The sequence below is a fragment of the Serpula lacrymans genome (genome assembly GCF_000218685.1).
Source record: "Serpula lacrymans var. lacrymans S7.9 unplaced genomic scaffold SERLAscaffold_15, whole genome shotgun sequence".
NCBI classification, from domain to species: domain Eukaryota; kingdom Fungi; phylum Basidiomycota; class Agaricomycetes; order Boletales; family Serpulaceae; genus Serpula; species Serpula lacrymans.
This window is the reverse complement of record NW_006763304.1, coordinates 926782-939876: the sequence shown is the minus strand read 5'-3', so window position 1 is coordinate 939876 and position 13095 is coordinate 926782. Positions and strand designations below refer to the sequence as shown.

At 47.0% G+C, this 13095-nt stretch overlaps 5 protein-coding genes across 5 annotated transcripts; 3 read left to right on the top strand and 2 right to left on the bottom strand.

The window, feature by feature from the left end:
- Positions 1-565: 565 nt before the first annotated feature.
- On the top strand, positions 566-1930 carry SERLADRAFT_442839 (uncharacterized protein; the record flags this gene model as incomplete). The annotated part of the gene is made up of 9 exons (XM_007323412.1): positions 566-838; positions 894-939; positions 1015-1152; positions 1237-1302; positions 1386-1454; positions 1530-1591; positions 1671-1767; positions 1831-1838; positions 1898-1930. 9 exons carry the CDS (start codon positions 566-568, stop codon positions 1928-1930), a joined length of 792 nt encoding a protein of 263 aa, XP_007323474.1.
- Positions 1931-3861: 1931 nt separating this feature from the next.
- On the top strand, positions 3862-6274 carry SERLADRAFT_442838 (uncharacterized protein; the record flags this gene model as incomplete). Its single annotated transcript, XM_007323411.1, has 11 exons — positions 3862-4249; positions 4308-4427; positions 4485-4510; positions 4567-4652; positions 4701-4847; positions 4900-4941; positions 4994-5550; positions 5601-5649; positions 5698-5762; positions 5814-6124; positions 6197-6274. The coding sequence occupies 11 exons, from the start codon at positions 3862-3864 to the stop codon at positions 6272-6274; spliced, it is 1869 nt and encodes a 622-aa protein (XP_007323473.1).
- A 1339-nt stretch (positions 6275-7613) lies between these two features.
- On the bottom strand, positions 7614-8406 carry SERLADRAFT_478662 (uncharacterized protein; the record flags this gene model as incomplete). The annotated part of the gene is made up of 1 exon (XM_007323410.1): positions 7614-8406. One exon carries the CDS (start codon positions 8175-8177, stop codon positions 8022-8024), a length of 156 nt encoding a protein of 51 aa, XP_007323472.1.
- Positions 8372-9841, top strand: SERLADRAFT_478659 (uncharacterized protein; the record flags this gene model as incomplete). The annotated part of the gene is made up of 6 exons (XM_007323409.1): positions 8372-8784; positions 8844-8922; positions 9001-9098; positions 9158-9182; positions 9239-9461; positions 9524-9841. 6 exons carry the CDS (start codon positions 8659-8661, stop codon positions 9558-9560), a joined length of 588 nt encoding a protein of 195 aa, XP_007323471.1.
- A 400-nt stretch (positions 9842-10241) lies between these two features.
- On the bottom strand, positions 10242-13033 carry SERLADRAFT_442836 (uncharacterized protein; the record flags this gene model as incomplete). Its single annotated transcript, XM_007323470.1, has 11 exons — positions 10242-10293; positions 10354-10953; positions 11006-11053; positions 11109-11238; positions 11301-11507; positions 11555-12004; positions 12060-12239; positions 12295-12418; positions 12471-12477; positions 12540-12670; positions 12722-13033. 11 exons carry the CDS (start codon positions 13031-13033, stop codon positions 10242-10244), a joined length of 2241 nt encoding a protein of 746 aa, XP_007323532.1.
- Positions 13034-13095: the final 62 nt, after the last annotated feature.

Genomic DNA, 13095 nt, shown 5'->3' with positions numbered 1-13095 from the left:
AGACTCACAATGCTATAAGTGCCAGGGGAATATCTTCTTCTGGGCTTGGGTATATGGAGGAGTCCATAGCCTCCTCCGAGTGAGTCGGACAAAGATATCGTGAGTAGTGTAAGGTCAAGTCGAAATGGAAGATTATTATTGTAGTTTCGTTAGCTCACACAGAAGAAACAGCTTGATGGTCCGAATTCGGGACCTAATTGACCCATTCAGAAGCATAAATAATTGACTGATGGACACCGTGAAGTCGGATATGGTGCGTACCGTCAAATCACGAGTGTAAAATTACTCAGTGCAGGACTAGAACCTACACGGTGCCTCGGAGCGAAGGTCAATGTTTGACAGCTGCTGGCTTGTGATTCAATGGGCTTGGACTGGTTCCTTGGTCACGATATCCCATAATCTACGTGAGTTTGGACAGTTATTGGCACTAGCTTGAAATAGTCGTCATTTCTGACCCGGTGCCTTCCAAAGTTCCAATGCTGTGGCATGGAGGGCGCTTCGAATTATAGAAAACGAGTCGTCGTACGTTGGATACCATCTCTAAGCCGCCTCTTTCACTGAAAATATGATCAGCAACTCCAAAGGCGTCGCGCTCATTACTGGCGCCGGCCAGGGGATTGGACGCTCGATTGCGTTGAGGCTCGCAGAAGATGGATTTGATCTTGGATTGAACGACATACCAGCAAACAAAGACAAACTCAGCCAGTTGGCTGTAGACATAGCTGGGAAACATGGAGGACAGCGACGAACCCACGTTGTCCCCGCAGACGTGACAGTGGAAGACGATGTCAAGATAATGATGGAGACCGTGGTGAAAGAGTTGGGAGGTCTTGATGTCGTGAGTATTATTACAGGACTTTGCAGTGGAATTAACGTAAGTAATGTGGGTGCAGATGGTGGCGAATGCTGGAATTATTCGAACTGCTCCTTTAACAGAGAGTGAGTACGTTTATCACACATCTTCGAGTTCAAGTTGATATAACGTACGTCCTATATTTTAACCTCGATTTACAGCATCTGTTGCCGATTGGGATGCCGTGCTCGCGGTGAACGTCCGTGGAACGTTCTTGTGCTACAAATATGCAGCCCAACATATGATACCTCGGCGTAAAGGACGTATCATTGGGGCTAGTTCGTTAGCTGGGAAGATAGGTGTGTTCCAGGCTAATACTAACCTTTTTTTTGCCATCTTTTATTTATACCCTCCACTAATCCTGTTTGATTTATGGCCTTTAGGTACCCCATACCTGAGTGCATACTCTGCATCCAAATTTGCTGTGAGGGGTCTAACGCAAAGCGCTGGTAGGTGTCCGCTCTGAATAGCCTTTATCGAGTATATCAAAGTCAATGCTTGTTTGACCTTGGCATGCTTTCTTTTGCTTTAGCGGTTGAACTTGGGCGGTTTGGGATTACTGTCAATGCATATGCACCTGGTGGAATCCAGACAGACATGTGTGAGTGCCCGTATCATATACCTGTCAGCTATTAATCGGTTTTCTGATATCTAACTTTCTTATCTCCTTTTGAAGTGGCTGAATTGCACACGGCTGACGTAGAATGGACCAAGAACGAAGGAGGTTTTTACGGAATGGTAGATTTTTATCCTTCTACACTGTACGTTGGGCTAAGTGTCACCAAAAAAACTTCTGCTGCCGCACCTCTACTATTAGATGGAATCCCGCGCTGCGTCAGGTACACTCGGAAAGGCTGATGATATAGCAAGTCTTGTATCTTACCTCGCGTCCGAGGAGGCGCATTTCATTACTGGTAAGTTCTATAGCTTATCACTCAAAATTAGCCGCGTCTGAAATCTTTCGCACGCACGACTAGGACAAAGTGTGAGTGTTCCGTAGAGAGCCAGTATATTCCATTTCCTGATTAGAATGGCTTCTGCTAGATTTCCATTGATGGGGGTATTCATTTTGACTAAAGATTCGCCATGGTGTTTCAATGGTTCGCACCCTTGCCAAGTCTCGTGGGGAGTCTGTAGCTAATTATCTGATAGGGGACCCTGGAACAGCGTCTGTATGATGCAATGTATAGTAGAGACATGCTCTGATCCTAAAAAAGAATGTGTTCTAAGAATGCACGCCGCACCATGATACCACTATTAATATTTCGGTCTCATCGCCACTGTTTCCGGCAAGTAGAATCTATATCTACTCCTAAGTAATTGGCTTCCAAAACTGAACATGCCTTGCTGGTGAAGTTGCCCAACAGCACTTCTTCATGTTCTAACGAATAATTTCCTTTGCGCAGAATTGAGTAAACTGTTGGTGAGTTGTGGATTGCGCCAAGCGTGTCGCTGGAGAAGGCGCCAACTGAACTCGTTCCAGCCAGGTTGAAGGGAAGGGTCCCTGTTATATCCCTGTCACGTCATTAGTTGATGAGTTGCCCTATCAGACAGGTTCTTTGGTCCCCTCCCTTTTTAACCGCCAGTTGAATCGTATCTTTTAAACACACAGGCCCTGACTCTGATACGTATACCTGTTTCCAGATTAGGTCCTACAATGGGATGTCCTTTTCTGATGCGCAACAACTGCAATCACCGTTGCGTGTGGTTGGCATGGATTAGGTCCGGCATCTGGATTCTCCCCGTTCAACATCTGCAATTAAAACACGAACGTAAAAACTGGAGCTATGGGTGGGCATTTGATAACTAATTTGAAAGTGCAACGTGTTTCGACCGAAACATATGGTTTTTCGGTTTTTCATTTGTAATGGACTCCAAGCAAGAGAGGGCCAGATCACGGATTATCACGGTAAAAGCTCCTGGATACCCTCGATTATCAGATAAGATAATCTCTCACGCTACTATGTGGCGGAGATTTTAGGGTTGCGCCGAAATGCGATCATTCCTGTCTCGCCCATCCCTTTCATGCTAACATGGACCCATGTTGATATCAGGTCTGGAGTGAACTGGCACAGTCCGTTTAGTCAATTGCCTTATTCCTATTTGCAGATTGACGTAGCTTTCCAGCTCTATCACTGGCAAGGCGCCACTCCCAGGCAAACTGTTAGCGGGAACAATCACAAATCAAACCGGCCAACAAAAGTAAGATATCGCAATTTTGATCTAGCCGCGTCTAAACGTGTCACAAGTTCTGGAGCGTTGCAATGTGTCATTGTGTGACTGCGCCGTCGGAACGAAGTAAACGAAACGGGTGAATTTATGGGATAGAAGTGGAATAATTTTGGGAAAACGCACACCGCGCCATCTCAAGTTCGGTCATGGGACGAGAATCAGTTTGCGTAGAGGAATCCAAGATACTGCAGTTGCGAGCTGGGGCCACGTTTACTTGGCAATAGCTCAGGGTTTCGGGGGGTGCGCGGAGCTTTCATATGCCTTCCATCGTCATTGATAAGTACGAATCCAAGTCGCTGGTAAATCATGGAGCCCTGAGTAAGTGAGTCTTAGCCTGTTTTAGCATGCTGACATATCTTTGTCCCCTAAAAGCCGACTAAATTACTTTATCTGATTAGATTGTTCTTTTGTCCATCTCGCCATGCACCATGCACCCTGGGCTTCGGCTGTTCTAACAACACTCCGCTTTGCGACTATAATCAGGTCGAGCCTGACCATGTCATGCGTTTTACCGGACATATCAATCTCCACATGGACCGCCGTAATCTTGCTGTGAACTTCATTTCTGTTTCCGTAGTTGTTGCGGTACGACATCACTGTCGATCAAAAAAACCAAGCCCTTTATCTTGCAACCAAAATATCCATACGTCGACTTTGAAATAGATTCTCCAGACCTTCCGCTTCTGGGTTGTCGATGCCTATTAAATGGCAGGCTTTTCTCGAGTTTTCAACAGAGCTTTCCTCGGCCGTCCAGTTTTATAGCCCGAGCGACCATCATGGGCGACGTTCTTGCCAGATCGACCGCGCCAACCGATAAAACTCTCCGTGTTGAGAGGTACACACTGTACCCCGAACAGGTGTGGTACCTCTTTGCTGTATTCATTTTCGTCGTTGGTGTGTTCCAGTGGGGTTCGTTCCTGCATTCCAAGTTTTCAAGACGGCATCGCAGGACGGGAAGGACAATCAATGACCCAGAACTGGCATCGACGTCGGCGAGCCGCGGCCTGTCTCTAAGGCGGATTCCGCTTGCTCTTACCAATGCATATCGAGTCGTCGCTTTCCGTTGGACGCTTGAGATCGGGTCGTCGTACACGCTCAACATGGCCGAGGTCTTTGTGACCATAGCATATATCGTAATGCTATTCATCTGGGCTTTTATCAACAGTTCGTACCTTCTGTTCCCTCCACATGTCAAGACGCTCACTGATGATGCTACACTCAGCTACGGACCTTGAAGGCCATAAACTGGATATAGGATACTGGAGCAATCGTGCCGGATACCTTGCTGCTAGTCAATTTCCCATGATTACTGCGCTGGGGACTAAGAACAACCTTGTATCACGTAAGGTTTCAATTCGTTGATGAGTATTCGCCCACTAATACTCCGTATATTTGATAGTTGTCACAGGTATCAGTTACGACAAGGTCAGTGCTGTATCTTTTTTTATCCAGCGTAAATAATATGCTAACGTTGTGTTCAGCTGAATTATGTTCACAGAATGATGGCAAGAGTCGTCATTGTCCTGCTTTGGGTTCATGGTGGAAGCGAAATATACAATTACAAAAAGTATGTCTAGTGGTCGCCTGTTAGTCACTTTGATCTCATTTCGACTAGTTTCTTGATTTCTCTGCGTCAAGAGGTGTGGCTCCAATGCGGGCTCATGGCACTCATCGCTTTTTCTCTTCTTTGTGTCATCTCTATACGTCCGATCCGTTCAGCGGCTTATGAACTCTTCTTCTATGCTCACTTGACCTTGGTTCTGTGAGTCATCACTTTCTTTCATTGTTCATGATCTCATACCCATCAATATAAGGATATTCTTGCTCGGCGCATACTTCCATACAAAAGGAGCACAGTACGCACATTCTCACGGTTTTTACCAGTGCATATAACTAACATATTTATAGTGGTTCATATTGGGTATGGCCTTCTTTCGTATTTTGGGCTCTCGACCGTTTCGTCCGGGTATGTCGCCTGGTCGTCTTCAACCACTCTTACTTTGGCTTCAAGTCCGGCACTGGCACGATGGATGCATCGACCGAACTTCTTTCCGACCATTTTGTTCGTTTGCGGCTGCGCCGCCCACCACACTTCCATTGGACACCTGGACAGACAGCCTATCTCATCATGCCATCCGTATCACAGTTGCCATTCGAAGCACATCCATTTACCATCGCTAGCTTTGACTCCAGCTTCCTTACAGCCTCATCCCCAGATTCCACGGCGACGTCATCAAGGGAAGGTAGCGTTAAGGTTCTAGAGAAGACGAGGGACAAAAATCTCGACGAGGATGATAGTACGCTGTTCTGGAAGGAGCTTGTCTTCCTGATCAATGTAAGAGGGGGTTTTACAAAACGCCTGAAGGAGGTTGCCGCACAGAATGGGAAAGTGAAGGTGTTCGTTGATGGACCATATGGACCCTCTCCTGAGTTAGGGTCGTATGACACTTCAGTGCTCATTTCGGGTACGTCAAGTTATTGGCTTGTTAGAACAACTTGCTAATAAGTGGGGTAGGTGGATCTGGTGTCTCATTTACGCTTCCTGTACTGTTGGATATCATTGAGTCAGTTTCATGCTTTGTTATGTGGCTTCTTATTAATATATTCTTCAGGCGTGTGCGGAATGGGAAAAGTGATTGTCGTCGAGTAGTCTTCATCTGGTCCATTCGTGAAGCTAGTAAGTCAATTTTTTTGGATTTCTGGATTAATCCTGACGTGTAATTCCTAGGTCACGTTCATTGGATCGACGAAGCTCTCATCAAGGCGATACAGCTAGCACCTCCATCTATGTCCGTCTCCATCCATCTCTACATCACTGGAGTTCCTGCGACCGTCGACCCACTACATTCTTCCTTTAACGAAGACGACTCGATACATTCGGCCTCGCGCTCAGAGTCTGGTGATCATACCGTACCTGAGCACTCGGAGAAACACCAAGACTCGATATTCAACATGGCAGCAGTGAAAGTGCAGCATGGCAGAGCCGATCTGGATGAACTGCTGAAAGAGGAAGTTGGAATAACTACCGGCAGGATGTCGGTCAGTGGTGAGCGATACTTTTTCTTCCGTTGTTGACCCCTGCTGACGGCTTCTGGGTGCCATGTTCATCAGTGTGTGGTTCGCAAGCTATTGCTCGAGCTGTCCGACACGCTCTCCGTTTTCCTGTCTCCGGGCCTAGCAGCATACTGAAAGGTGGTCCTAGTGTAACCTTACACGTGGAGTCTTTTGGTTATGCTTGAATTACGAATTCGTGTGGCTGGGCACCTCACCTAGCGCCCAAATGGCGTCCTCTTTTTATTTTGGGATATCATGTTGTCACTATTTCGTGTATCTTTGCATACCCGTGCTGTTCGAACAGCACTGTACTTACACCATTATAGATCCGAGGTGTATTCTATTTCTAATTTTACTCAGTCAGGAACCAACGCTTTCCTCCGAACATGATCCAAAAATTGCGTAGCTTCGAATACCTCGAGTTAGAAAATAGCTGCAATTATATTTAGTAGACTTGGGGGATAAACTTCTGTCAATCTTCGCCTGCGAGATATTCCTGGTGGAAACTTGACGAATTCTTGTGGCTGGACCCCCTGCGTTGATCTCAGCTGCCATGACACTTTTCAACAATAAAAATAAATCTGTACTTGATATGGTCCCACTTTCCTTCATGACCCGTTACAATACACGTGTGACACACATCTCTTCCGAGTCTTTGTCAGACGAGCCTGTACGGCAAAACCGATCGAATTCACGATCGTCTGTTGATTAAATACTTATCAGCCAACTTATCAGATACAATATATGTGACTCGTAACACGTGACGCGTGATCACGACGAGCCGGTTAGTTTTTTTGCCAGAATCTTGAAAACGTCTCAGCTTATATTTCGTGCTGAGGAGCAAAACCAACATTATGCTCAAGAAATATGTCAGTTGGTTTGCAAGACAGATAACCGATGACCCATCAGTACCTGCCATCAGTGTTATACGCGGACATTCACTGCCATGTTGAGAGAATAAGGCTCGATTTGGCTTTACCAGTATCAACCGCAAGAAACACTCATGATCACGCCGTTTGACGATAGGCAAACCTCGATGAACTCACAGCAAAGTAGCGAGAATCTACTTATGCAGATCATCTGATTCAGGTTCGGTCGCTAAGGTATCATGTTGTAGGTACTCGGCGAGTCGAATAATACCGGTGAGCATTACTGTTCGGTAGTTTAGTGATGTTCCACTCAAAGCCCTTTCCCCTTCCCTAGATAGGGCCTGCGTGCTGCCATGATATATCACAATGATGGCTGAGCTGAGTTACACTGGAGGTTCCACCAGCGCTTTACAAGTTACCATTGCCGCCATTCGTCGATATGAACTCTACGCGTGCTAGGTTGCTGTCCGTCTACTGAATAGAATCCATCGGTCGGACCATAGCCTATCACGTCGCTCATCATATACACCTTGCTGGTGATGCGCTGACATTTTCCCAAAAGCAGCCCAGTCCACGAGAAAATAGGCCACCCCCTTTCAAGTTCTCTCCTATTACGCTCCTTACACGCATCAGCTCGTCGCCAAGCCTATGCAACGCGTTGATCAAAGTTGGCGTCTATCTCATAACACCGTGGCAATGGTGCTTATCACAAGCAACTTATCATGACATATCGTAGCGCCCATTTCAGTGAAATCTGCTTGCCCCATCGGAGCATATACGTATAAAGGGATACGGTGCAGAGATTGGCAGGTTCCACCGCAAATCTCATGCATACTTGATGATCTAGGGACACGATATCAATTGCCAATTTTTTTGCCGCAGATATAAGGAATAAAGCGTCGTCGTATTGCTGGTGTTTTCATACCCTGATGAATGGGTTTCTGCATATCCTGACATGGCAAGTGCTATATATACTGACTCGCTTTGACAGCAGGTCGTGGCTTGACGGTCTCCTAACGATTTAAGCGCTCTTTGCAGAGGAACCGAACAAGGAGCCACTCGTAGGTATTTTGGGCAATACACGATATAGCCCCCAACCACACCGTATCATTGCGGCTCTGACACAGCGGCAAGAACCCGGTCTTGCGTGCATACCACAAGGCTACCATGTGCCCTAGAGTTTATCTGCTGGAGTGGACCAACTCGTCCAAATAACAAACCATGGAGCACGAATCACCTCTTCCTATGCTTCCTCTTTCAGACGCACCCGCCGCCTCTACCAACTCTGTCCACTCTCGAAACCACGATGGTAGTGAGCGACTACCAGCAACTCAGACGGACGCAGTGCCATCAGTGGTCAGAGAGGGGGCGTCACAAGCTGCCCCAGAATCTTTGCACCCGCAATCTTCGTCCTCCCGCTCACATAACCATCAGGAAACGCATCCATCACTAGTACCACAAACGGACGTTGTTCTCCCATTAACTGGTGAGAGACGATCGAGTATCATCCCCCCAGAGCTCGTACGTCCGCACTCTACGTCAACTGCGGACAGAAATCTTTTGGAACAAGCCAGAGCCAGGACTCCATCTCCTCAGCGCAATTGGGACAGTCCTTACGGAGAAGATGCCAATCGTCCCATTTCTCTAGTCATGCCACCTCCCACTGCTCCGGTCAGGAATCGTAGCGTGCGAGAAGCTCATCCTTACCCTACCGTGACTAGGGCTCCATCACGAAGACCAACGTTGGTGTTGGATGAGAGCGTGAGGACATCGCGTGTATGTCACCTCGTTTCATTACGTCCTTGATACTGTCAATATATCACGTCTTTTTCTAGTCACGGCGCACTTTGGAAGATCGGTTAGAGCCCACTCTGAGAGTCGCTGAAGCAGAGAAAGAGAAGTTCGCTCAGAAAGGCAAGTGTAATGTTGCAAGCCCAGAGCGGATGTCGTTGACGTAATGCGTGCTTTATGGCGTCGACGTCGCGTTTTCAGCCCTGTGGACCGGATATGCTCTTAATGTGGCTATTGGTCTGCAGGTTCTTCTCGGAGCGCTAACCACTGCAATCGCATCAGCAACTATAGGCAAACAGGTGAGATTTATTCGTAAGCCTCATCTATTAGAGTTGGTACTGATAAGGATCGTGGATAGACTTCCATCGCTACTGCAATACTTGGTTCGTGGCATCTTACTTAGAACCTTGCGTAATCTGATTTCAACTCTACTTTACAGGAGGGTTGTCAACTCTCGTCGCTTCCTATCTCGCGCGAGCCCGTGGCTCCAACGAGCCAGAAGCTTCCATCACACGCGTCAAAGATCTAGAACAGTTCATTCGTGATTGCCAAGCGTTTGTCATGGACCATGGAACTGAGTATGGTGAGGATAAACCTGAACTCAACAAACGTGTGGAGGAATTTCGGAGAAGGTTTGAGGAACTTTTGGGAAATTTCAATACGTGAGTATGGTCCGTTTCGCTAGATTACTATGCATTCCTACATCCGTATGAATCTATGACAGGGAAAGACATCCATCGTCAGCGTTCCAGAATGCATAACTTATGTATATCGCTTTTTGATATCTGATTTTGTACTTTTAAATTCGAGATAATGTTGATGATCTCGCACGACAGTCTGGTCCATCCTCTCGAAGAACTCCAACAGAAGATAAAATCGTACCTCCTAAAGAATCTTGTGCATTGAAGTACAACAATCTGGTCAGTGCTATAATGATCATGTTTAAGTTACACGACTGGACCACAACAATATTAGGGGGACAGACGTCGTGCAGGAGAAGTTAGGCTCACTTGTACTGCGTACTTGTGCGACAAGTTGAAGGTTTCAACCTGCAGTAGCGTGGCAAATTGTAATAGTACATGGATACAAAAGTTATATGCGATATATGCGAGGCTTTGTGTCGCACCAAAAGTTTCTTACACCGACGTGGTTGGAATGATGATGCTTTGTAGGAGTATGGTTCGGATGCTGATGTTTAACGACGGAGGATGGGCTTAAGATAGCGCGACTGTAGTTGGTTTGTGATGGCGGAGGCTGTCGCTGGAAGCGCCGGCATCAATAACAAGTGTTGCTTTTGCGACTGTCGGCCGTGGTATATGCATGTCAGTGATCAGACGATCATGCCAGCGTCATCTTTGCCAAAAGACATGCAGTCAGAGAATTGCACAAATGACTCGATGTATATTTACAACCAGAAAGCAGTCATCGGTCAACACAATAGTTCACGCTATGTCCCCATACCAAATACCCCGACCATTCGTGCCAATGTAAACGCTAAAAGATGTCAGATTAGCTGGGGGATGGTAGTTCAAGGAAATATCAAGGTTTTCTCACCGGCCGTAAATTCGAGGATCACCCGTCATGACGTTCGCGCTCGCCTGTGCAAAACCGTGAGCAGCGTCATTGATCTGCACCCAGGTCGCGCCGGTGTCATCAGATCTGTAATAGCCCACGAGACCACTTATGTCGGCGGCGGCATACAAAGCTGGATATCCTCCGCTGGATGCAGGTGCGCCCAAGGCAATAGCCCATGCCTCAGAAGGTGCAGATAGAGCAGTGAACGATGAACCTGTGTCTGTCGAGTGGAAGATACCTTTGTCTGACGATACCCAAACATCGCCCGTTAAGCTGGGGTTGACGACAATTTTGACAGGTGCAGTGGATGAACCAAGGGTGCTGGTTACGTCAAAGGTCTCACCACCATCTACTGAGAGATAAAAGTCGGCACCCGACGCAGCATAGAAGATCGAGTCGTTTAATTTGTCGGAAGCAATGATAGAACCGGAAGGAAGAGAAGTTACTGCGGTAAATGTACTCATATTTTGTGACACCATGACACCATTGGTACCTGTACTCCAGAGGACGGTGTCGCCATCCGCAGAGAGAGCAACGTGACCCCCAGTCACATTTGCGGCTGCACCGTAGTCTGGGGACCTAGTGCGAGGTATTAAGATTCTCTGTAATATATCATAAAGATAATACTTACCAGGTCGCTCCAGAATCTGTGGAGAGGGAGACCTGCAAGACGGTAGAGCTGATAGTTTTATAAGGTTACGGGCACCGAAAGAGGCAACATCGTTATATCATACCTGGTAGCAGTCCCAACACGGACAATATTACTTGGCTTGTTTCCAGCAAAGTCAATATCAGCAGTGGTTGTCCAGGCCCGATTAGTGTAAGACGCGTTGGGAGGGGTGTTCAAAGTGTAATGAACAAATCCTACGCCAAATAGATACCGCCTCAGTCACAGAAGTGGCGGGCTCATAGACGACCACACGCACCTTCGATATCTCCTACTGCAGAAAGAAGAGGAGGACCACTTGGAGGAGAGATGAGCCCCAGAATAGCGGTTTCCTCGACGCCGTTCGCGAGGGACTCTATTGTAACATTATGGACCGTGTCCCATTTGGTAAGATCGTAGCCACCGTAAATTGTCATTCCAGTACCGTACAACCAGTGGTCGGAATCGAATGGATCGATATTCAGGCCTAAAAAGATGGTGAGTCGATTGTTAACACATGTTCGAAACACTCACCTTCCATCATCCAACCGATTTGCAAAGTTCCAGGAGTCGTCACTGTATAGTCGGGGCCGATCCATGGAGCAAGAGAATCACTATAGGTATACCACTTATCCAGTGTAGAATCAGACCCCCACGACCATAATGCACTCCATGTAACGCCACTATCATTCGAACGGAAGATCTGACCATCAGGGTACCATGAATTCAATGCAGCAACCATGATAGTCCCTGGGTTTTGGAGGTCCACCGACAAGCCACCAAATCCGAAAAAAAGGTTGCTTCCTGAAACAGGAGTGATATCTGTCCAGACGCCAGATGTGATATTGTATTTATACACGGCACCGAGGGTTCCATCGTAGGGACCAGATCCGTTGGATTCGGATATGTAAAGGACCTTTTCAGCAGGAGAAAGGACACCTTTATGGGGCAGATAGGTATTATTCTGACCGGCCACAGCTGACCCTATGATTGTTCAAAAAATTCAGCTGCGGTGCAAGTGCGAAGTTGGCTAACATACAAGTTGCACCAGCATCGTTAGTGTAAAAGATGTTGTCAGACCCTTCGTTAGCTACACCAACAAAGATCGTTGGTGTAGGCTCTCCCGAAGTTCCTGATGTATAATCAAAAGTAACGAAAGCGAGTCCAGTCAAGTCGCTATTATAACCAGTTGTGTCGGACGGATCAGGCGCGTAAGTACCTTGAGCAGGATTGTTGGATGCATCGAAATGATCATGGCAGCAAGAAAGACTCACCAACACTTGGGAAGTTTGTCACATTCGTCCATGTGGCGCCATAGTCGGTAGATTTCCACAAACCATGGCCGCTTCGGGCACCAAAATAAAGGATGTTGTTGCTGTGAGGGTCCACTGCGAGGCGCTGTATTGCGTCTTAAAAACAATGCTCAAAAGAGCTAGAAGTCTGTGCGTACCTCGCCCCTGTACCACGCAAAAAGTTGTATGAGGGATCAGTCCTTGGTTGGGAATAAACTGCTACTTACATTCCACGAGAGGGCATGTTTCCGCCCACCTTGAACGGAAGCGGCGATTCGGTGAAAGACGTTCCATAGTCAGTAGATATCAAGATAGTGCCGTTGTTAGGGTCATATGAATTGGTATACATCCCTACAGCCTGATATCATTTTAGTAACCTTTCACAAGTATAGGATAACAAATAGCTGACTAAATATAGTCGACCCGTGTCTACGGGATCAGTCGCAATAGCGTCGACTCCCCAGTAGTCCCACCTCGTATTGTCCGCCCAATCCAACAGAGGAGTCCAAGATCCATCCGTGTTCATCTTATACGCACCCCCAATATCCATACGAGCATAGGTAAGCCCTTTTTCAGATGGGTTGAATATAATATCTGGTGTAAAGCCGCCCCCGCCTCCAATCTTGACGTTTTGCCAGTTATAAGCTTGAGAGGACGCTGCAGAAACAGATGGACCGATGGCCACTGCAGCTAACACTGCAAGGATGTTTGGGATGAGCATGACGGACAGTGTTGCGACTCGACAGTACTTCGTAAAACTGATCCATGTGAAGGCATATATAC